Source organism: Ranitomeya imitator, chromosome 5, assembly GCF_032444005.1.
Source record: "Ranitomeya imitator isolate aRanImi1 chromosome 5, aRanImi1.pri, whole genome shotgun sequence".
NCBI lineage: Eukaryota > Metazoa > Chordata > Amphibia > Anura > Dendrobatidae > Ranitomeya > Ranitomeya imitator.
This window is the reverse complement of record NC_091286.1, coordinates 519,156,756-519,180,613: the sequence shown is the minus strand read 5'-3', so window position 1 is coordinate 519,180,613 and position 23,858 is coordinate 519,156,756. Positions and strand designations below refer to the sequence as shown.

Genomic DNA, 23,858 nt, shown 5'->3' with positions numbered 1-23,858 from the left:
TGGTGTGCAGTGATGCCTGGTCCTATAGGGCTGCACTGTATAATTCCCTGGATCTCCTGTATAGCAGACACTTGGTGTGCAGTGATGCCTGGTCCTATAGGGCTGTACTGTATAATTCCCTGGATCCCCTGTATAGCAGACACTTGGTGTGCAGTGATGCCTGGTCCTATAGGGCTGCACTGTATAATTCCCTGGATCTCCTGTATAGCAGACACTTGGTGTGCAGTGATGCCTAGTCCTATAGGGCTGCACTGTATCATTCCCTGGATCTCCTGTATAGCAGACACTTGGTGTGCAGTGATGCCTGGTCCTATAGGGCTGCACTGTATAATTCCCTGGATCCCCTGTATAGCAGACACTTGGTGTGCAGTGATGCCTGGTCTTATAGGGCTGCACTGTATAATTCCCTGGATTCCCTGTATAGCAGACACTTGGTGTGCAGTGATGCCTGGTCCTATAGGGCTGCACTGTATAATTCCCTGGATTCCCTGTATAGCAGACACTTGGTGTGCAGTGATGCCTGGTCTTATAGGGCTGCACTGTATAATTCCCTGGATTCCCTGTATAGCAGACACTTGGTGTGCAGTGATGCCTGGTCCTATAGGGCTGCACTGTATAATTCCCTGGATTCCCTGTATAGCAGACACTTGGTGTGCAGTGGTGCCTGGTCCTATAGGGCTGCACTGTATAACTCCCTGTATAGCAGACACTTGGTGTGCAGTGGTGCCTGGTCCTAGAAAGCTGCACTGGGTGATGCCATCATTCCCTCATATTTCCTCAGGCAGTTGGCCCATGTGCAGTGACTCCTGACTTTCTGAGCAGTCAGTGCACTGTAGGATGAATCTGATGCACTGGGACTATTTTATAACGGGGACTAGGTACATGTGCAGTGACCCCTGACTCTATGTGCGTAGTGATGTACATACAGCAGAGGGGCTGTGTGATAAGGGTCCCGGGCCCCCAGCAGGACGGGGAGGGCTGTTTCTGGGCCCAGTCCCCGTGCAGTGACTCCAGCACAGCTCACTGTGTGGTAAACTGGTCTCCTGCCGTGGAGGTGTGCCAATGTCCTTCCGCCGCTGCTGGCGGAGGGATCTGTAGCGGCATTAGGGGGAGGGGGGCTACACCCGGGCGCTGTCCTATTTCCTCGGCTTCTCCCGGCTGTCGGAGCTCAGATTATCTCCGGCCGTGACGGAGCCGCTTCTTCCCCGTTACCGGCTACCCTCATCCCCGCCCCGGGCTCCCCGCTCTCACTAACACCGGTACCTTTCGGTCGCCCCTGTCGGTGTCCCCCCCACTGAAGATGTCCGGCTGGCAGGATTACGTGGACATGTTGATGGCCGATGGCAGCTGCCAGGAGGCCGCCATTGTCGGGTACGTGGACGCCAAATACGTCTGGGCAACAACCCCCGGAGGCTTCTTCCAGACACTAACGGTAAGAGCGCCGTGCTATGCGGGCGGGCGGGAGGGCGAGAGACCCGGTGCACCTGCTGCGGGGCGCCACATAACGGACCGTCCTCCTCCGTGAGGCGGCGGTGACCGTGTGCGCTGCCGGCTCCTCTACTCGTGGCCGGGCGCAGATTTTGCTCACTGGGGTCTTTTGCGTAGTCCTAAGTCACTGTCATCATCAGATTTACGTATTTGACGTAATCGGCTTTCGAGAATCCCGCCCCCGCCGCTGCTGGCACCATGTTCTTCTGCAAGATGGCGTGCAACCATTGATTATTTCCTGTACAGGGGCCCGTGTCGTGCTCGGTGCTGTTACTGCACGGGGGCTCTGGTACAGAGGGAAGCCTGAGGGAGGGCGGCCTGGGGGATGGCGCTGTGACGGAGGGCGGCCTGGGGGATGGCGCTGTGACGGAGGGCGGCCAGAGGGATGGCGCTGTGACGGAGGGCGGCCAGAGGGATGGCGCTGTGACGGAGGGCGGCCAGAGGGATGGCGCTGTGACGGAGGGCGGCCAGAGGGATGGCGCTGTGACGGAGGGCGGCCAGAGGGATGGCGCTGTGACGGAGGGCGGCCAGAGGGATGGCGCTGTGACGGAGGGCGGCCAGAGGGATGGCGCTGTGACGGAGGGCGGCCAGAGGGATGGCGCTGTGACGGAGGGCGGCCAGAGGGATGGCGCTGTGACGGAGGGCGGCCAGAGGGATGGCGCTGTGCGAATGTTGCTGTGCAGGGGGTGGCGTGACGGATGGTGCTGTGCAGGGGGCGGCCTGACCTCATACATGGACATGATATATAATAGTGGCCATGTTGGGAGTAACTCGCACATCTACATTTCTGAATAGGATATAAACAAAACCAATAACTTGTCCGCGCACTTGTTGAGTCTGTTACTTTCAAAATGACTTTTCTTTGTTCTTCAGGTGTGTAAGGCCCTGATCCCACCATATTCCTGCCTGGGTCTCCATACCTAGATTTATACAGATCCCTGGTGGGGCCATAGACTGCAGTGACACAAATAAAGTTCATTGTTTATTTTTCTGAAGGTGTCCGTATGTAAGAAATAAATCTACCGTAGTCTGCTTATATTTTTGTGCCCCTCTGGGTAGATGGATGCTCGGAAAATGCCCCAAACTAATGACTAACATAGGTCATTTCAACTTCATTCGTGTCACCGTGCATGGCCCATCGAGGGTCCTCCGGAATCCTGTGATTAGGGGGATCCAGGCAGAAGCGCTGTGTGAACAGGGCCTGAGTCTTTATTCACAAGTCCGTTTGTCACGTGCGAGTTCTCTTCTTGTTTTTCACGGCTAGGATACGTCCCAATTGATGTCATAGGCTTGTTCACATGTCTGTTCAAAGATGGATATTATATAAACAAACATTTATGCAATTTGACTGCTTTTTAAGATTTGCAGCCGTTCTTGAGATGTTTATATTAACATTTTTTTTTTCCTATAGTTTACAGCTCGTTGCCTAGGAGACCGACCACCACCGCTACTGTCAAGAAGTGCTCTTAGGCTATGTGCACTCGTCAGGATTTTCTGCAGAATTTTCCTGAACAAAACCGGATTTTTTTCTGCAGGAAATCCGCATGCGTTTTTTTCCGGAGCTTTCCCAATGCACACTAATTCTGCGGATTTTTCACGTTTTTACCGCTATTTATTAACATGCTGCGTTTTTTTTCGCGATGCACAAAAATTGCGGAATGCATTATAAATGATGGGATGCATATGTTTGCTTTTTTATAGCGACAACCGTGAAAAATCCTGTACATGTGCACACAGCCTTAAACCTGGCCAGGATTGGGAAGCAACGGTGCGCTCCATCGATACTGGCCAGCTTCAAAACCGTGCTTACAAGCTTAATAAAAAAGGGCTGGTAAGTGCTGCACTTGTGCTGCTTTCTAGAAAAGGTGGTCGGCACCATAGGCAACAAGCGATGAAAAAAAGTGTCAATATTTCAAGAACGGATGAAAAGATTAGTACGGTAAGCAGTATGTGACATTATTGCCCATCTATGAAGGTGGGACTATCCCTCTAAGAAGTTTTGTAGTTTTTCTTCCCATAAAAAGAAAAAAAAAGTAAACAGCGGAGTGCTGTATAGTCAGTAGAGTACTGTTTGCGTCCGTCACTGGATGATTTTGTTTCTGTAACAAGATCCATATTTTTGTTATAGTGAAATAGAAAACAGAACTGTGAAGTCAGCTAATTGGAATAGATGGCCCCTCAATTGCACTCTAACCCCCCCATAAAACACAAATTTCTGTCTACAATCCTTCCCTTAATACCTGTGTATATTCTTCCCCGTTCCTTTCATGCTTGTGTAGATCCCATCCACATCTGCACAATACCTGTGATGTCAGTGTGACCTGCCGGCATGGACAATGTGCCGACCCCGTGCACACACGCAGGCTGACAGCTTTCCATGACTGATCTCCATTTCTGCAGCATTGACTTCATAAAGAGAATCCACCATGAAAACGGACCTCTCAAATTTGATGGAAAGATTTGCACTGTACGAATGCTGTGTCTCTTGTCGAAATGACAAACCACAAGAGTGCTTGGTGGACCCCAGAAAGTCTGTAGGGCGCCAGTTTTATCTGTCGCTTTCTGATGAGTTTTCAGTGTTTTGGCTTCTGTCTGGAGCACAAACAACAACTGGAGTGTGAACAAAGCCTTAAAGCATGCACATTTCATTTGTGTCTCTCTCTCTCTCTCTCTCTCTCTCTCGCTCTCTCGCTCGCGCTCTCTCGCTCGCGCTCTCTCGCTCGCGCTCTCTCGCTCGCGCTCTCTCGCTCGCGCTCTCTCGCTCGCGCTCTCTCGCTCGCGCTCTCTCGCTCGCGCTCTCTCTCTCTCGCTCTCTCTCTCTCGCGCTCTCTCTCTCTCGCGCTCTCTCTCTCTCGCGCTCTCTCTCTCTCGCGCTCTCTCTCTCTCGCGCTCTCTCTCTCTCGCGCTCTCTCGCTCTCGCGCTCTCGCGCTCTCTCGCTCTCGCGCTCTCGCGCTCTCTCGCTCTCGCGCTCTCTCGCTCTCTCGCAGAGTTTGTTGAAACGACCGTTGCCATTTAAACTGAGCATATACTTTTGGTTCTTGTTGGTTGAACGCTCATGCAGCTGTTTATATTGCAAGACCCCCTCCGTACACGAGTGCAAAAATTGGGAAGAGGTGGGGAAAGCTGCTATGATGCACCTCAGTTGGTACTTATCTCCCTTTGGAACAAAGGATCAGGCATGCCGACATGCAGTATGCCCAATCATTATTATTTCCTGATATAAGCTGAATTGATGTTGCCCCAAACATTTTGCACAAAATCGGGTTGGTCTGTCTCGCTGAAATCATCAAATTCAACCTCACGGAGTCTTGTGTGTTTAGATAAAGTGACTAATTGAATTAATGCATGTTGCTCCTGTCCATACACACCATGTAAAAGAACTAATTCTACCAAGCAAACAGGCCAGGGATTTTTCTTCAAGACTCCGGTTTGTATTGTGTATAGAATTGCGGGGGCCGGATGCTTCATTATTGTCTGTAAGGTCCAGGGCGGATCATGTCAAGTAAACAATGAAGGACAGCATCCAATCCAGGTAAAAGTGTTAAAAAATGGATTCCTTTATTTGCCAAAGTGCAACGTTTCAACCCACATGGGTCTTTGTCATGCTTGACAAAGACCCATGTGGGTTGAAACGTTGCACTTTGGCAAATAAAGGAATCCATTTTTTAACACTTTTACCTGGATTGGATGCTGTCCTTCATTGTTTACTTGGTATGTACACTTTCCATGGGGGTCCAGTGGAACTAGGACGTGCATCCACTTATCCCATGTGCTGTCGGCCATTTTGCTATTCTGCAGGGCGGATCATGTGTCCCGGGAAAGCTTCCAACGTATTGGCCAACGTTTTATAGGGCCTTGTGGTCAAAGCATGAAAGATTTCTACCGACATCTCTGCCAGTATATGGCGGTATAATGCAACCAATGTATGACATGGATTAGAAGATTACAATCTTTCATACTTTTGAGTCCTGGAGAAAAACCTTTACCTTGTATGTCCATAATGGATGCCTAACGGTGGCATCCCTCAACCACAGATGAAAATGGCATTCGTTTTACAAATCCGTCATGTGTGATCTCCCATATGGTAGGTATCCATCTCAACCTCTGTTTAAAGGGGTCACGTACCTCTGATTATACACTGTGTGCAGAATTATTAGGCAAGTTGTTTTGATCACATGATACTTTTTATACATGTTGTCCTACTCCAAGCTGTTCAGCCTTGAGAGCCAACTCCCAATTAAGTAAATTAGGTGATGTGTATCTCTGTAATGAGGAGGGGTGTTTTCTAACGACTTCAAAACCCTATATAAGGTGTGCTTAATTATTAGGCAACTTTCTTTCCTTTGGCAAAATGGGTCAGAAGAGAGATTTGACGGGCTCTGAAAAGTCCAATATATTAAAATACTCGCCCGGCTCCCTCGCTGGCGCTGCTTCCTGTCCTGGCCACACCTTCTACTGTATGAGCGGTCACATGGGGCCGCCGATTAGTCATGAATATGCGGCTCCACCTCCCATAGGGGTGGAGCCACATATTCATTACTGTAAATGAGCGGCCCCACGTGACCACTCATACAGTAGAAGGTGCGGCCAGGACAGGAAGCAGCGCCAGCGAGGGAGCCCGGGTGAGTATTTTAATAACAGCGGGCGGGCGCACAGTGGGTGGGAGAGGGGTGGGGACATGGATCTTTATGTTAAACACGAGAAACAAAAAAAAAAAAATATTCATATCTTCTCTACAGCAAATGCTGCTGCAGAGAAGATATGAATGGCAGCTTCAGCACCACGTGGGGGGGACAGCGCTTACTGTAGCGCTGTCTCCTGCACGGCACACGGACTGCACATGGACAACGTCCATGTGCGGTACGTGTTTTACACGGACCCATTGACTTTAATGGGTCTGTGTAATCCGTGAGCTCACACGGACATGTCTGGCTGGAGTCACACTCAGCGTAAGACAATACGGTCCGTATATTACGGCCGTAATACGCTGAAAAGTCCCCAAAAAAGTGGTCCGTAGCTCCTCCGTAGGCAGGGTGTGTCAGCATATTTTGCGCATGGCATCCTCCGTATGTAATCCGTATGGCATCCGTACTGCGTGTTTTTTTCTCGCAGGCTTGCAAAACCAACATACAGCTATACAAGGGATCCATATGATTTAAAAAAAAAAAAACCAAAACAAACATATATACTGTTTATATCTCTCTATCGACACATATATGTATATATATTATTACTTCATACAGCGCTAGATAGCTTTAAAGCCGGTAATTTAATTGCCGGCTTTTGCTATCTCCTTCCTAAAACCCGACATATGAGACCTGGTTTACATACAGTAAACCATCTCATATCACTTTTTTTTTTTTTTTTTTGCATATTCCACACTACTAATGTTAGTAGTGTGTATATGCAAAATTTGGCCGTTCTAGCTATTAAAGGGTTAAATGGCGGAAAAAATTGGTGTGGGCTCCCGCGCAATTTTCTCTGCCAGAGTAGTAAAGCCAGTGACTGAGGGCAGATATTAATAGCCTGGAGAGGGTCCATGGTTATTGCCCCCCCCCCCCCCCCCCCCCCCTGGCTAAAAACTCCTGCCCCCAGCCACCCCAGAAAAGGCACATCTGGAAGATGCGCCTATTCTGGCACTTGGCCACTCTCTTCCCATTCCCGTGTAGCGGTGGGATATGGGGTAATGAAGGGTTAATGCCACCTTGCTATTGTAAGGTGGCATTAAGCCAAATTAATAATGGAGAGGCGTCAATTACCGGCTTTAAAGCTATCTAGCGCTGTATGAAGTAATAAAAAATATATATATGTATGTATGTGTGTATATATATGTATATGTATGTGTATATATATATATATATATATATATATTCTCATTTATTCTACCTATTCTACTGTAACCTGTCAGTGTGATTTTACTGTACACCGCACTGAATTGCCGGCTTTTCTCTCTAACACCGCTGCGTATTTCTCGCAAGTCACACTGCTGGTCTGTGTGTAATCCATATTTTTCTGGCTTCCATAGACTTTCATTGGCGTTTTTTTTGCGCAATACGGTGACAAACGCAGCATGCTGCAATTTTCTACGGCCGTAGAAAGCCGTATAATACTGATCAGTAAAATACGGCAGATAGGAGCAGGGGCATAGAGAATAATTGGGACGTTTGTTAGGCGTGTTTTACGGACGTATTTTCTGCACTCATACGTCCGTAAAACTCGCTAGTGTGACTCCAGCCTCTCCGTGTTTGGAACACTGAGACACGGCCCGCAAAAAATCAATGACATCTGCACAGATGCATTGATTTCAATGTGTCTACGTGTCAGTGGCTCCGGTACGTGAGGAAACTGCCACCTCACGTACCGGAGCCACTGACGTATGAAACCGGCCTGACAGAGGGATGCAGCAGTCTTGGAATTGCCAAACTTTTGAAGCGTGATCACCGAACAATCAAGCGTTTCATGGCTAATAGCCAACAGGGTTGCAAGAAGCGTGTTGGGCAAAAAAGGTGCAAAATAACTGCCCATGAATTAAGGAAAATCAAGCGTGAAGCTGCCAAGATGCCATTTGCCACCAGTTTTGCCATATTTCAGAGCCGCACTGTTACTGGAGTAACAAAAAGCACAAGGTGTGCGATACCCAGGGACATGGCCAAGGTAAGGAAGGCTGAAAAACGATCACCTTTGAACAAGAAACGTAAGATAAAACGTCAAAACTGGGCCAAGAGATATCTTAAGACTGACTTTTCAAAGGTTTTTTGGACTGATGAAATGAGAGTGATTCTTGATGGGCCAGAGGCTGGATCAGTAAAGGGCAGAGAGCTCCACTCCGACTCAGATGCCAACAAGGTGGAGGTGGGGTACTGGTATGGACTGGTATCATCAAAGATGAACTTGTGGGACTTTTTCGGGTTGAGGATGGAGTGAAGCTCAACTCCCAGACCTACTGCCAGTTTCTGGAAGACAACTTCAAGCAGTGGTACAGGAAGAAGACGGTATCATTCAAGAAAAATATGATTTTCATGCAGGACAATGCTCCATCACATGCCTCCAACTACTCCACAGTGTGGCTGGCCAGTAAAGGTCTCAAAGAAGAAAAATAATGACATGGCCCCCTTGTTCACCTGATCTGAGCCCCATAGAGAACCTGTGGTCCCTCATAAAATGTGACATCTACAGGGAGGGAAAACAGTACACCTCTTGGAACAGGATCTGGAAGGCTGTGGTGGCTGCTGCACGCAATGTTGATCATAAACAGATCAAGCAACTGACAGAATCTATGGATGGAGGGTGCCGAGTGTCATCATAAAGAAAGGTGGCTATATTGGGCACTAATTTTGGGGGGTTTTGTCTTTGCATGTCAGAAATGTTTATTTCTAAATTTTGTGCAGTTATATTGGTTTACCTGGTGAAAATAAACAAGTGAGATGGGAATATATTTGGTTTTTATTAAGTTGCCTAATAATTCTGCACAGTAATAGTTACCTGCACAAACAGATATCCTAGATAGCCAAATCTTAAAAAAAAAAAAACCAAAAAAAAAAACCTCCAACTTCCAAAAATATTAGGCTTTGATATTTGAGTCTTTTGGGTTGATGGAGAACATAGTTGTTGATCAATAATAAAAATAATCCTCTAAAATACAACTTGCCTAATAATTCTGCACACGGTGCCGGGGGTTGGACACTACACTACCACTGATCATCAGCAGGGCGTACAGTGTCTAGGGGTCGTTCTCGGCTACAGCTGCTCCGCTCCCAGTCACTTCAGTAGGGTGTTACCTGCAGTACCTGAGATCCACCTCTGTACAGTGTACGCTCCACAGTATTAGGGCTCTGTACATCCGACCACCACAACACCTGGCACCAAATCTGATATTGGATAATTATAGGAGGAAACTGTCTCAAGGTGACTTGAAACAAGTAAAAAGGTATTGGTGTGGGGTCCTGGAGCCGGGACCACCACTAATTGTTTGAATGTAGCAATAATCATCATTCTTTCTTGCTTCGTGCTGTCTCTGCTTCTAATACTGGCATATTGGGGGATGGTGGCTCAGTGGTTAGCACAGCGGCCTTGCAGCGCTGGGGTCCTGGGTTTAAATCCCACCAAGCACAGCATCTGCAAGGAGTTTGTATGTTCTCCCCGTGTTTGTGTGGGTTTCCTCTGGGTACTCCAGTTTCCTCCCACATTCCAGAGACATACTGATAGGGAATTTAGATTGTGAGCCCCATCGGGGACAGTGATGATAATGTGTGCAATCTGTAAAACGCTGCAGATTGTTAGTGCTATATAAATATAAAGATTAATAAAATGTGCATGCGATCCTGAGGATGCCCGTCATGGTGGTATCAGTAGTACCCTGTAAAGTAAGGAGCTCTAGTGCATATGTGTGCATTAGTGGTCTGCTTTATTGGAGTCAGCCATATTGTGATTGCTTCTCTATGATGAGTCGGGCCACTTATTACCCATATTTGATGAGGCGCTGTATAGTGGAGGGCCTATGTAAATCCTGGACATTGCATCCTTGAAGTCTTTCTCCCTTGTTATCTTTAGCTTTTCTTTCATAAACCGTGATTTGAGGGTCCGAATAATGTCTCTATTCACATCTGCACTATGGGATTAATGCAAGACCTTCTATGTAATGAATCTGTGTGTGGTGACCTTCTTAGATCTGCGGTCAGGGATGTTCATCCTCCACCCAGGGGTAGATGTGGCGATCCTTGTTTATGATGAGCAGATGCCTTGGTCGCTGATTTTTCTTTCATTGAATAATGACCACTTTCAGCTTAAAAAGGAGAATTGATTCTGGCTTGGCGTGCGTCACAATGAGTCAGTGCAGCGCTCCTCCCTCACAGATGAGACCCACGCATGCAGACACGTTTCCTGGGGCTGGAGTGACTCTGCAGATATTCGGGAAGCCCACGCTTTCTCCCCAAGACTCAGGCAGTGCTGTGCATCGCTGTGCGGGGTCTTCTCTGATGCCTCATCTGATGTGGTCCACAGTACGCTGCATTCTCCATCATTGGTGTTATCTGAAGTAGAGCTGGAATCCTACATGTTTAATGGTCAACCGGCATACTCTGCAATTTGTCTAATTTGAAGGAAACCATGTCCTGTATAGGCAGTGCGATCTGCAGCACGGTGTGAAGGAGAATCTGAGCAGAATGAGACTAGATGGAGACCTATTTAATTTTTGTTGAAAAATGACTGGTGTTCGTATGTTCAATTTTGAGCGTTTCTAATTTGCTGCGATATGACCTGTCATAAGCCATCAGTATGAATAGCTAATCGGAGCACAGCTGAAAACTACAAATAAAGGGCATCATAATGTAGAGAAAAAGACCCTCGTTTCATTGATGTGTCACTATGGCTGCTTTCACACATCAGGTTTTTGCAGTCAGGCACAATCTGGCAAATTTTGGAAAGGACAGGTCCGCTGAAATTTGTGAAAAACTGATGCGACGGATCCGATTTTTTTTTTTTTTTTTTTTTTTTTTTTTTTGATACACAGAGAGAGACTCAGACCCCAGAAAGGAAAATGCATGGTTAAAAAAAAAAAAAAAAGGAATCTGTCACCAGATTCCGTCAATTCACCTCATGTCTCATCCATTGCTGTCAGTTTTTCCAATGGACAGAAAAAACGTTCCTATGTCAGTTTTCTCCGGCCGCCGGAAAACGAATTTGATGGATCCAGCAAAAAGGGGATTTAATGTGAGGCCATCTGGCACTAATAAGTCTGAGAAAAAAACTGATCCGGCAACAACTTTTGCTGGATCCGTTTTTTTGTTTTGTTTTTTTTTTTTAACCCCTTCATGACTCAGCCTATTTTGACCTTAAAGACCTTGCCGTTTTTTGCAATTCTGACCAGTGTCCCTTTATGAGGTAATAACTCAGGAACGCTTCAACGGATCCTAGCGGTTCTGAGATTGTTTTTTCGTGACATATTGGGCTTCATGTTAGTGGTAAATTTAGGTCAATAAATTCTGCGTTTATTTGTGATAAAAACGGAAATTTGGCGAAAATTTTGAAAATTTCGCAATTTTCACATTTTGAATTTTTATTCTGTTAAACCAGAGAGATATGTGACACAAAATAGTTAATAAATAACATTTCCCACATGTTTACTTTACATCAGCACAATTTTGGAAACAAAAATTTTTTTTGTTAGGAAGTTATAAGGGTTAAAATTTGACCAGCGATTTGTCATTTTTACAACGAAATTTACAAAACCATTTTTTTTAGGGACCACCTCACATTTGAAGTCAGTTTGAGGGGTCTATATGGCTGAAAATACCCAAAAGTGACACCATTCTAAAAACTGCACCCCTCAAGGTACTCAAAACCACATTCAAGAAGTTTATTAACCCTTCAGGTGCTTCACAGCAGCAGAAGCAACAAGGAAGGAAAAAATGAACATTTAACTTTTTAGTCACAAAAATTATCTTTTAGCAACAATTTTTGTATTTTCCCAATGGTAAAAGGAGAAACTGAACCACGAAAGTTGTTGTCCAATTTGTCCTGAGTACGCTGATACCTCATATGTGGGGGTAAACCACTGTTTGGGCGCACGGCAGGGCTTGGAAGGGAAGGAGCGCCATTTGACTTTTTGAATCAAAAATTGGCTCCACTCTTTAGCGGACACCATGTCACGTTTGGAAAGCCCCCGTGTGCCTAAAAATTGGAGCTCCCCCACAAGTGACCCCATTTTGGAAACTAGACATCCCAAGGAACTTATCTAGATGCATAGTGAGCACTTTGAACCCCCAGGTGCTTCACAAATTGATCCGTAAAAATGAAAAAGTACTTTTTTTCACAAAAATTCTTTTAGCCTCAATTTTTTCATTTTCACATGGGCAACAGGATAAAATGGATCCTAAAATGTGTTGGGCAATTTCTCCTGAGTACACCAATACCTCACATGTGGGGGTAAACCACTGTTTGGGCACTCGGCAGGGCTCGGAAGGGGAGGCGCGCCATTTGACTTTTTGAATGGAAAATTAGCTCCAATTGTTAGCGGACACCATGTCGCGTTTGGAGAGCCCCTGTGTGCCTAAACATTGGAGCTCCCCCACAAGTGACCCCATTTTGGAAACTAGACCCCCCAAGGAACTAATCTAGATGTGTGGTGAGGACTTTGAACCCCCAAGTGCTTCACAGAAGTTTATAACGCAGAGCCATGAAAATAAAAAATAATTTTTCTTTCCTCCAAAAATGATTTTTTAGCCTGGAATTTCCTATTTTGCCAAGGATAATAGGAGAAATTGGACCCCAAATATTGTTGTCCAGTTTGTCCTGAGTATGCTGATACCCCATATGTGGGGGTAAACCACTGTTTGGGCGCACGGCAGGGCTCGGAAGGGATGGCACGCCATTTGGCTTTTTAAATGGAAAATTAGCTCCAATCATTAGCGGACACCATGTCACGTTTGGAGATCCCCCAGAAATGACACCATTTTGGAAACTAGACCCCCCAAGGAACTAATCTAGATGTGTGGTGAGGACTTTGAACCCCCAAGTGCTTCACAGAAGTTTATAACGCAGAGCCATGAAAATAAAAAAAAAAAATTATTTTCTCAAAAATGATCTTTTAGCCTGCAATTTTTTATTTTCCCAAGGGTAACAGGAGAAATTTGACCCCAAAAGTTGTTGTCCAGTTTCTCCTGAGTACGCTGATACCCCATATGTGGGGGTAAATCACTGTTTGGGCACATGCCGGGGCTCAGAAGTGAAGTAGTGACGTTTTGAAATGCAGACTTTGATGGAATGCTCTGTGGGCGTCACGTTGCGTTTGCAGAGCCCCTGATGTGGCTTAACAGTAGAAACCCCCCACAAGTGACCCCATTTTGGAAACTAGACCCCCAAAGGAACTTATCTAGATGTGTGGTGAGCACTTTGAACCCCCAAGTGCTTCATAGAAGTTTATATTGCAGAGCCGTGAAAAATAATAAATACGTTTTCTTTCCTCAAAAATAATTATTTAGCCCAGAATTTTTTATTTTCCCAAGGGTTACAGGAGAAATTGGACCCCAAAAGTTGTTGTCCAGTTTCTCCTGAATACGCTGATACCCCATGAGTGGGGGTAAACCACTGTTTGGGCACACGTCGGGGCTCAGAAGGGAAGTAGTGACTTTTGAAATGCAGACTTTGATGGAATGGTCTACGGGTGTCACGTTGCGTTTGCAGAGCCCCTGGTGTGCCTAAACCGTAGAAACCCCTAGAAATGACACCATTTTAGAAACTAGACCCCCCAAGGAACTTATCTAGATATGTGGTGAGCACTTTGAACCCCCAAGTGCTTCACAGACGTTTACAACGCAGAGCCGTGAAAATAAAAAATCATTTTTCTTTCCTCAAAAATTATGTTTTAGCAAGCATTTTTTTAGATTCACAAGGGTAACAGGAGAAATTGGACCCCAGTAATTGTTGCGCAGTTTGTCCTGAGTATGCTGGTACCCCATATGTGGGGGTAAACCACTGTTTGGGCACACGTCGGGGCTCAGAAGTGAGGGAGCACCATTTGACTTTTTGAATACGAGATTGGCTGGAATCAATGGTGGCGCCATGTTGCGTTTGGAGACCCCTGATGTGCCTAAACAGTGGTAACCCCTCAATTCTACCTCCAACACACCCCTAACTCTAATCCCAACTGTAGCCATAACCCTAATCACAACCCTAACCGCAACACACCCCTAACCACAACCCTAACCCCAACACACCCCTAACCCTAACCACAACCCTAACCCTAAGGCTATGTGCCCACGTTGCGGATTCGTGTGAGATATTTCCGCACCATTTTTGAAAAATCCGCGGGTAAAAGGCACTGCGTTTTACCTGCGGATTTTCCGCGGATTTCCAGTGTTTTTTGTGCGGATTTCACCTGCGGATTCCTATTGAGGAACAGGTGTAAAACGCTGCGGAATCCGCACAAAGAATTGACATGCTGCGGAAAATACAACGCAGCGTTTCCGCGCGGTATTTTCCGCACCATGGGCACAGCGGATTTGGTTTTTCATATGTTTACATGGTACTGTAAACCTGATGGAACACTGCTGCGAATCCGCAGCCAAATCCGCACCGTGTGCACATAGCCTAATTCTAAAGGTATGTGCACACGCTGCGGAAAACGCTGCGGATCCGCAGCAGTTTCCCATGAGTTTACAGTTCAATGTAAACCTACGGGAAACAAAAATCGCTGTACACATGCTGCGGAGAAGCTGCACGGAAACGCAGCGGTTTACATTCCGCAGCATGTCACTTCTTTTGTGCGGATTCCGCAGCGGTTTTACAACTGCTCCAATAGAAAATCGCAGTTGTAAAACCGCAGTGAAATGCGCAGAAAAAAACGCGGTAAATCCTCAGCGGTTTAGCACTGCGGATTTATCAAATCCGCAGCGGAAAAATCCGCAGAGGACCAGAATACGTGTGCACATGCCCTAGCCCTACCCCTACCCCTACCCCTAACCCTAACCCTATTCTAACATTAGTGGAAAAAAAAAATTTCTTTATTTTTTTTATTGTCCCTACCTATGGGGGTGACAAAGGGGGGGGGTCATTTATTATTTTTTTTATTTTGATCACTGAGATTATATCTCAGTGATCAAAATGCACTTTGGAACGAATCTGCCGGCCGGCAGATTCGGCGGGCGCACTGCACATGCGCCCGCCATTTTGGAAGATGGCGGCGCCCAGGGAGAAGACGGACGGGACCCCGGCTGGATCGGTAAGTATGATGGGGTGGGGGGGGCCACGGGGGGGGGGGAATCGGAGCACGGGGGGGGGGGGGGGAAATCGGAGCACGGGGGGGGGGGGGGGAATCGGAGCGCGGGAGGGGTGGAATGGAGCGCGGGAGGGTTGGAATGGAGCACGGGGGGGGTGTGGATCGGAGCACGGGGGGGTGATTGGAGCACGGGGGGGTGATTGGAGCACGGGGGGGTGATTGGAGCACGGGGGGAGCGGACAAGAGCACGGGGGGGAGCGGAGCACTGGACGGAGGGGAGCCGGAGCAGTGTACCGGCCAGATCGGGGGGCTGCGGGGGCGATCGGTGGGGTGGGGGCACATTAGTATTTCCAGCCATGGCCGATGATATTTCAGCATCGGCCATGGCTGGATTGTAATATTTCACCCATTATAATAGGTGAAATATTACAAATCGCTCTGATTGGCTGTTGAAAGTGAAACTGCCAATCAGAGCGATCGTAGCCACGAGGGGGTGAAGCCACCCCCCCTGGGCTAAACTACCACTCCCCCTGTCCCTGCAGATCGGGTGAAATGGGAGTTAACCCTTTCACCCGGCCTGCAGGGACGCGATCTTTCCATGACGCCGCATAGGCGTCATGGGTCGGATTGGCACCGACTTTCATGACGCCTACGTGGCGTCATGGGTCGGGAAGGGGTTAAATTCGCTGGATTGTGCCTGACAGCAAAAACCTGATGTGTGAAAACAGCCTTGGGCCTCTTTCACAATTCTGTTTTTTTACAATCAGTCACAATCCGTCAAAATGTTGAAAAGACGGATCCTGTGCAGATTGTAAAAAAAAAATAAATAAATAAATAAAAGTATGCACTGGGCCCGTTTTATTTATTTATATTTTTTAGGGATCCGTCGAGGCTATGTGCACACGTTGTGTATGCGTCTTCGCTGCATTTTTCCGCTGCGAAAACTCATACACAACCCAGGTTAAAAATAATAAAAAAAAAAATTGTGATATTCTTGCCTTCCGGCGTCCCCCGCAGCCTTCCCGATGCTCGTGATGCTGCCAGCAGCTCCAGTTCCCAGTAATGCCTTACGAGACAATGACCTGTGATGACGTAGCAGTCTTGCGAGACCACTACGTCATCGGTTCATTGTCTCGGAAGGCATTACTGGGAACTGGAGCTGCCGGCAGCATCGGGAAGGCTGCGGGGGATGCCGGAAGGTAAGAGTATCACGATTTTTTTTTCCTTTTTTTGAGAGATTCCGCGCATGATCCGTTTCAAGTCAGTGACGGATCCTGCGTCCATAGGCTTCCATTATAGCCAATGACGGCTTTTTTTTTTTTTTTTTTCCTCCCCCCCCCGTCTTACAGAAACGTTCCTCTGTGCGTTGTCTCCATCCGACGGACAGCAGTTTTACGACGGATCCAGCACACGACGGATGAAACGGATGGCCATCCGTCACTAATACAAGTCTGAGGAAAAAAACGGATCCAGCAGAAACCTTTGCTGGATCCGTGTTTTTTTTTTTTTTTCACAAAACGACGCATTGTGATGGAAAAAGATGAAAGTGTGAAAGAGGCCTTGCTGGGCTGCTTGTTGGAAATTTGATACACTCCTGCTAAGTGATTTTTATCGCTTGTTGCCAGGTAGTCTTGCATATTCATGAGCTTTAAATAACCCCGCCCCACTACTGATTGGTAGTTTTCTGACTATGCACAGTGTACACAGAAAGCTGCCAATCAATGGTGGGGGTGGAGAATTAGTATATCTACAGCAAAGAAGTGTTCAAAATTTCTTTTTTTTAATAGGAAAAAAAAAGCAGCCCAGTAAGCGACTCCTCGATACTACGTGGTCGGTCCCTAATTTATGCTGTTTTCAGTTGGTGGAGCAAAAACCTGGTAACAGATTGCCTTTTAATGGATTAAAAACAAGTATCATTTTCCTGGAGCGCTTTTTGCTAACCTTTTGCAAACGCTTCAGGACAATTAAAAAACGCTTAGGAAACGCTACATAGAAGGCGCATCCCCTGAAGTGTGTCCTTCTAAACACAAACTCATATGTTCTGATATTTCCAGTACTGGACAAACCAGTACCATTGTTATCCGTATCTGTGCATGGATTATACCCACGATCCTTGTGAAACATGCTGGAAAAGAATGTAGACTAGACATGAGATGTTTAGGGATAGATGTGCAAAGATAGAAAATAGTTGTCAGTGAGATATATAATCAGTGCATTGCGTGTATATTTGGCGCACAAAATAAAAAAAAATAAAAAAAATAATAAAAAAAAAAAAGTGGGGCCCACCAGCTAAGGGAAAGCAGACAGCTGTGATCTGGTCTCATTAGTCTGGGAAGGGGCCAATATCCATGGACCTTCCCAGCCTATTTATATCTGCTCACAGCTGTCTGCTTAGCTTTTACTGATTATTAAAAAAAAAAAAAAACCTGGACCCAGCTGTAGTGACTTCATTGTGGGTTACAGCCGGCGGTTTCGTGGTAACTTCTATGATCCGCCAGCTGTGAATTGCAGCAAACTTACAGACGTCGCCGCTCACTGCGTGAGAACTTATGATGTGAGTAGTGATGTCAGTAAGGTTACTGCAGTTCATCAGCTGTGACCTACGTAACCTTCCTGGTGTCACTGCAGCCAGGTTCATGCTCTACTCAGCCATGGTGAGCGGTCACGTTACTGATGTCACCGCCTCCAGATGTAGAAAAGTCTGGGATCACCATGGGACTTCTATATTATGGATTTACACCAGATTCTGTGGATTACTTTTTATTTTTGTCAATGGGTAATATAGGGTAATTGATGGGGAGTGCTTTTTACAATTAAGATGTGTGTATTTCTTTTGACTGTGTGGTTAGTAATGGGGGTATCTGACACCTCTCAATTACTAACCCCAGGGCTTGATGACAAATCACAGCTGTCATCAAACCCATACATTACCCTGATTGCCACTGCTCCAGGGCATTTGGGATGAGCCAGGTAAAGCGTCGGCATTGGTGCATCTAATGTGATGTGCCAATTCTAAGGTGGCTGCAGATATATCTATATCTCTATGTCGCTAACATATTTTGCAGCACATATAAACCAGCACAGATGGGCAGCACGGTGGCTCAGTGGTTAGCACTGCAGCCTTGCAACGCTGGGGTCCTGGGTTCAGATCCCACCAAGGACAACATCTGCATGGATTCTGTATGTTCTCCCCGTGTTTGCGTGGGTTTCCTCCGAGTTCTCTGGTGTCCTCCCACATTCCAAAGACCTACTGATAGGGAATCTAGATTGTGAGCCCCATGATGATGTGTGCAAATAGGTGAACACCGACACCACACGTACTGGAGACAATGACTTGTGAAGGGGGGCCTTGTATTAGTTGGAATCCATGGTGTTTGAATGTATAAAGGTCCAGAGGGCGGTCCCACTCTGACAACATGCATGCACCGTTATTCTGGGAAAACTGTCGATCACTAGAAGAGCATGCGCGCACATGAGTATTTGATTGTAGAAACTTCTGCATCTCTTGGCAGGAAAACACAGCCCATTGTGTTTGTTTTTTTTACCTGCAAAAACAGAGAATTGACATTTTCTGCACCAAATCTGCAAGTCAAAGATGCTCACCATTTGCATGACACATCAGGTTTCTCATTCATTTTTCTGGCATCAGGTTTTGCTTTTATGTTTTGTCACAAATCCACACAGAAAAAAAAAAGCAATAAACTCAGCAAATCTGTAATGTGTACACACAGCTGAAGACCTCCCACTGGACTCCTATTCATACAAACGCCAAGAATTTCAATGCATAAGATGCAAGTTTTACTGAAACTTTTCACTCTAAAAATGGCTATCAATTTGATCAACCCCTCCTGCTCTAGAATATCCTGCCTGCCTATCCGGTGCTATTTGCAGTATAACGAGTCCCCTTTAGGCCAGGGGTGTCAAACTGCATTCCTTGAGGGCCGCAAACCATGCGGGTTTTCAAGATTTCCTTAGCATTGCACAAGGTGCTGTAATCATGATGCGTGTCAGTGATAATTTAATCACCTGTGCAGTGCAAGGAAATCCTGAAAACATGACCTGTTTGCAGCCCTTGAGGAATGCAGTTTGACACCCCTGCTTTAGGTGATGTGCACACGTTCAGGATTTTTTATTTTTGTTTTGTTTTCAGACGTTTTCTGCCGAAAAAACGCTTACATAAGCACCCCATTATTTTTTAATGCATTCCGCATTTTTGGTGCACATTCTGAGTTTTTTTTTTTTTTTTCCCGTGGCCGAATCGCACACCGGAAAAACACAGCATGTTCATTCTTGGTGCGGAATCGCGGGGATTCCGCACACTTAGGAATGCATTGATCCGCTTACTTCCTGCATGTGGCTATGCCCACCATGCGGGAAGTAAGCGGATCATGTGCGGTTGGCACTCGGGTGTGGAGGAGAGAAGACTCTCCTCCAGGCCCTGGGAACCATATAACTGTTAAAAAATAAAAAATCGTGATGTTCTCACCTTCCGGCATCCCCCGCAGCCTTTCACACTCCTCGCGATGCTCCCGTTCCCAGGGATGCTTTGCAGCAATGACCTGTGATGTAGCGGTCTCGCGAGATGCTACGTCATCTGGGGTCATTGCCTTATTGCATTATTTTAACATTCTATCAATAGTGAAAAGTTGGTCACACTTGTCAAGCACTGTTTGACAAGTGTGACCAACCTGTCAATCAGTTTTCCAAGTGATGCTACAAATCGCTTGGGAAACGCTAGCATTCTGCAAGCTAATTACGCTAGCAAAACGCTAGTGTTTAGCGGGAATATGCATGCGTATTTCCTGCGGCAGGGAGTTGCAGAATCGCCGCAGCCTCAAAGAAACTAGCTGAGCACAGTCGTGCTTTTCACTCGTGGAGCACTGCCTATATGTACATTGGCTCTCCTAGTGAAAGAGACCATCTTTAAAGTACTACCTAGAAGATAATATCTGACCCAGCGTGACCAGGGTTAAATACCATGACAGAAAATCATCTATGGATGGCCTGTTTTGGGGTCTTTGCTCCTCATCAGTGTAGAGTGCAGCATCTGTTATTCCTGGTCCTATTGCAAGGCTCATTTAAAGGGGTTGCCTAGTCTCGAATTTATTATTGAAAAGATACAACCCCTTTAAAGAGTCAGACACTGACTGAAGGTGCAGTCAGGCGGTCGTATAACTAGGATGACCATCGCATAGCAATGCTTGGACTGGCCAGCAGCTCTCCTAACTGGAGCATGGCCGCATGTATTTCTATGCAGCTGTCACACCTGGGTCAGGAGAGCCTCCGGCCAGTCGGAGCACTGTAACGTGATGGCACCATTGAAGCTCTAAAAAACTATAGGGAGAAAAATACTTTATCTAAAAAAACTAATTAAAGCTGCCAAAAAGGAAACAGAGAAGCACATTGCTAAGGAGAGTAAAACTAATCCCAAACTGTTCTTCAACTATATCAATAGTAAAAGAATAAAAACTGAAAATGTAGGCCCCTTAAAAAATAGTGAGGAAAGAATGGTTGTAGATGACGAGGAAAAAGCTAACATATTAAACACCTTCTTCTCCACGGTATTCACGGTGGAAAATGAAATACTAGGTGAAATCCCAAGAAACAATGAAAACCCTATATTAACCCCTTACCGGCATCGGACGTACTATACCGTCCGATGCCGGCTCCCCTGCTTTGATGCAGGGCTCCGCGGTGAGCCCGCACCAAAGCCGGGACATGTCAGCTGTTGTCAACAGCTGACATGTGCCCGTAATAGGCGCGGGCAGAATCGCGATCTGCCCGCACCTATTAACTAGTTAAATGCCGCTGTCAAACGCAGACAGCGGCATTTAACTACCGCTTCCGGCCGGGCGGCCGGAAATGACGTCATCGCCGACCCCCGTCACATGATCGGGGGTCGGCGATGCTTGTGAATGGTAACCATAGAGGTCCTTGAGACCTCTATGGTTACTGATTGCCCGTCGCTGTGAGCGCCACCCTGTGGTCGGCGCTCACAGCACACGTGCAATTCTGCTACATAGCAGTGATCAGCAGATCGCTGCTATGTAGCAGAGCCGATCGTGCTATGCCTGCTTCTAGCCTCTCATGGAGGCTATTGAAGCATGGCAAAAGTAAAAAAAAAAAAGTTTAAAAAAATGTGAAAAAAATAAAAAAAACATAAGTTTAAATCACCCCCCTTTCGCCCCAATCAAAATAAATCAATAAAAAAATATCAAATCTACGCATATTTGGTATCGCCGCGCTCAGAATCGCCCGATCTATCAATTAAAAAAAAGTATTAACTGATCGCTAAACAGCGTAGCGGGAAAAAAATTCGAAACGCCAGAATTACGTTTTTTTGGTCGCCGCGACATTGCATTAAAATGCAATAACGGGCGATCAAAAGAACATATCTGCACCGAAATGCTATCATTAAAAACGTCATCTCGGCACGCAAAAAATAAGCCCTCAACCGACCCCAGATGATGCTACGAGTATCGGAAAATGGCGCAATTTTTTTTTTTTTTTAGCAAAGTTTGGAATTTTTTTTCACCACTTAGATAAAAAATAACCTAGTCATGTTTGGTGTCTATGAACTCGTAATGACCTGGAGAATCATAATGGCAGGTCAGTTTTAGCATTTAGTGAACCTAGCAAAAAAGCCAAACAAAAAACCAATGTGGGATTGCACTTTTTTTGCAATTTCACCGCACTTGGAATTTTTTTCCCGTTTTCTGGTACACGACATGCTAAAACCAATGATGTCGTTCAAAAGTACAACTCGTCCCGCAAAAAAATAAGCCCTCACATGGCCAAATTGACAGAAAAATAAAAAAGTTATGGCTCTGGGAAGGAGGGGAGCGAAAAACGAACACGGAAAAACCAAAAATCCCCCGGTCATGAAGGGGTTAAGGGTCACCAATCTAACCCAAGAAGAGGTGCGAAACCGGCTAAATAAGATTAAAATAGATAAATCTCCGGGTCCGGATGGCATACACCCACGAGTACTAAGAGAACTAAGTACTGTAATAGATAAACCATTATGTCTTATTTTTAGGGACTCTATAGCGACGGGGTCTGTTCCACAGGACTGGCGCATAGCAAATGTGGTGCCAATATTCAAAAAGGGCTCTAAAAGTGAACCTGGAAATTATAGGCCAGTAAGTCTAACCTCTATTGTTGGTAAAATATTTGAAGGGTTTCTGAGGGATGTTATTCTGGATTATCTCAATGAGAATAACTGTTTAACTCCATATCGGCATGGGTTTATGAGAAATCGCTCCTGTCAAACCAATCTAATCAGCTTTTATTATTATTATTATTATTATTTATTTATATAGCACCATTGATTCCATGGTGCTGTACATGAGCAGGGGTTACATACAAGTTACAAATATCACATACAGTAAACAAACTAACAATGACGGACTGATACAGAGGGGAGAGGACCCTGCCCTTGCGGGCTTACATTCTACAGGATTTTATGAAGAGGTAAGCTATAGGCTGGACCACGGTGAGTCATTAGACGTGGTATATCTCGATTTTTCCAAAGCGTTTGATACCGTGCCGCACAAGAGGTTGGTACACAAAATGAGAATGCTTGGTCTGGGGGAAATTGTGTGTAAATGGGTTAGTAACTGGCTTAGTGATAGAAAGCAGAGGGTGGTTATAAATGGTATAGTCTCTAACTGGGTCGCTGTGACCAGTGGGGTACCGCAGGGGTCAGTATTGGGACCTGTTCTCTTCAACATATTCATTAATGATCTGGTAGAAGGTTTACACAGTAAAATATCGATATTTGCAGATGATACAAAACTATGTAAAGCAGTTAATACAAGAGAAGATGGTATTCTGCTACAGATGGATCTGGATAAGTTGGAAACTTGGGCTGAAAGGTGGCAGATGAGGTTTAACAATGATAAATGTAAGGTTATACACATGGGAAGAGGGAATCAATATCACCATTACGCACTGAACGGGAAACCACTGGGTAAATCTGACAGGGAGAAGGACTTGGGGATCCTAGTTAATGATAAACTTACCTGGAGCAGCCAGTGCCAGGCAGCAGCTGCCAAGGCAAACAGGATCATGGGGTGCATTAAAAGAGGTCTGGATACACATGATGAGAGCATTATACTGCCTCTGTACAAATCATTAGTTAGACCGCACATGGAGAACTGTGTCCAGTTTTGGGCACCAGTGCTCAGGAAGGATATAATGGAACTAGAGAGAGTACAAAGGAGGGCAACAAAATTAATAAAGGGGATGGGAGAACTACAATACCCAGATAGATTAGCGAAATTAGGATTATTTAGTCTAGGAAAAAGACGACTGAGGGGCGATCTAATAACCATGTATAAGTATATAAGGGGACAATACAAATATCTCGCTGAGGATCTGTTTATACCAAGGAAGGTGACGGGCACAAGGGGGCATTCTTTGCGTCTGGAGGAGAGAAGGTTTTTCCACCAACATAGAAGAGGATTCTTTACTGTTAGGGCAGTGAGAATCTGGAATTGCTTGCCTGAGGAGGTGGTGATGGCGAACTCAGTCGAGGGGTTCAAAAGAGGCCTGGATGTCTTCCTGGAGCAGAACAATAATGTATCATACAATTATTAGGTTCTGTAGAAGGACGTAGATCTGGGGATTTATTATGATGGAATATAGGCTGAA

The 23,858-nt window shown here is 45.9% G+C and overlaps 1 protein-coding gene across 1 annotated transcript in view; it reads left to right on the top strand.

Moving 5' to 3' along the window:
• The first annotated feature begins 674 nt into the window (after positions 1-674).
• PFN2 (profilin 2) overlaps positions 675-23,858 on the top strand; it is an 82,062-nt gene continuing 58,878 nt past the window's right edge. Inside the window, exon 1 of the mRNA XM_069727535.1 lies at positions 675-1,432. Coding sequence (XP_069583636.1) covers positions 1,301-1,432 — 132 coding nt within the window. The 5' untranslated portion in view covers positions 675-1,300. The remainder of the gene's footprint in view (positions 1,433-23,858) is intronic.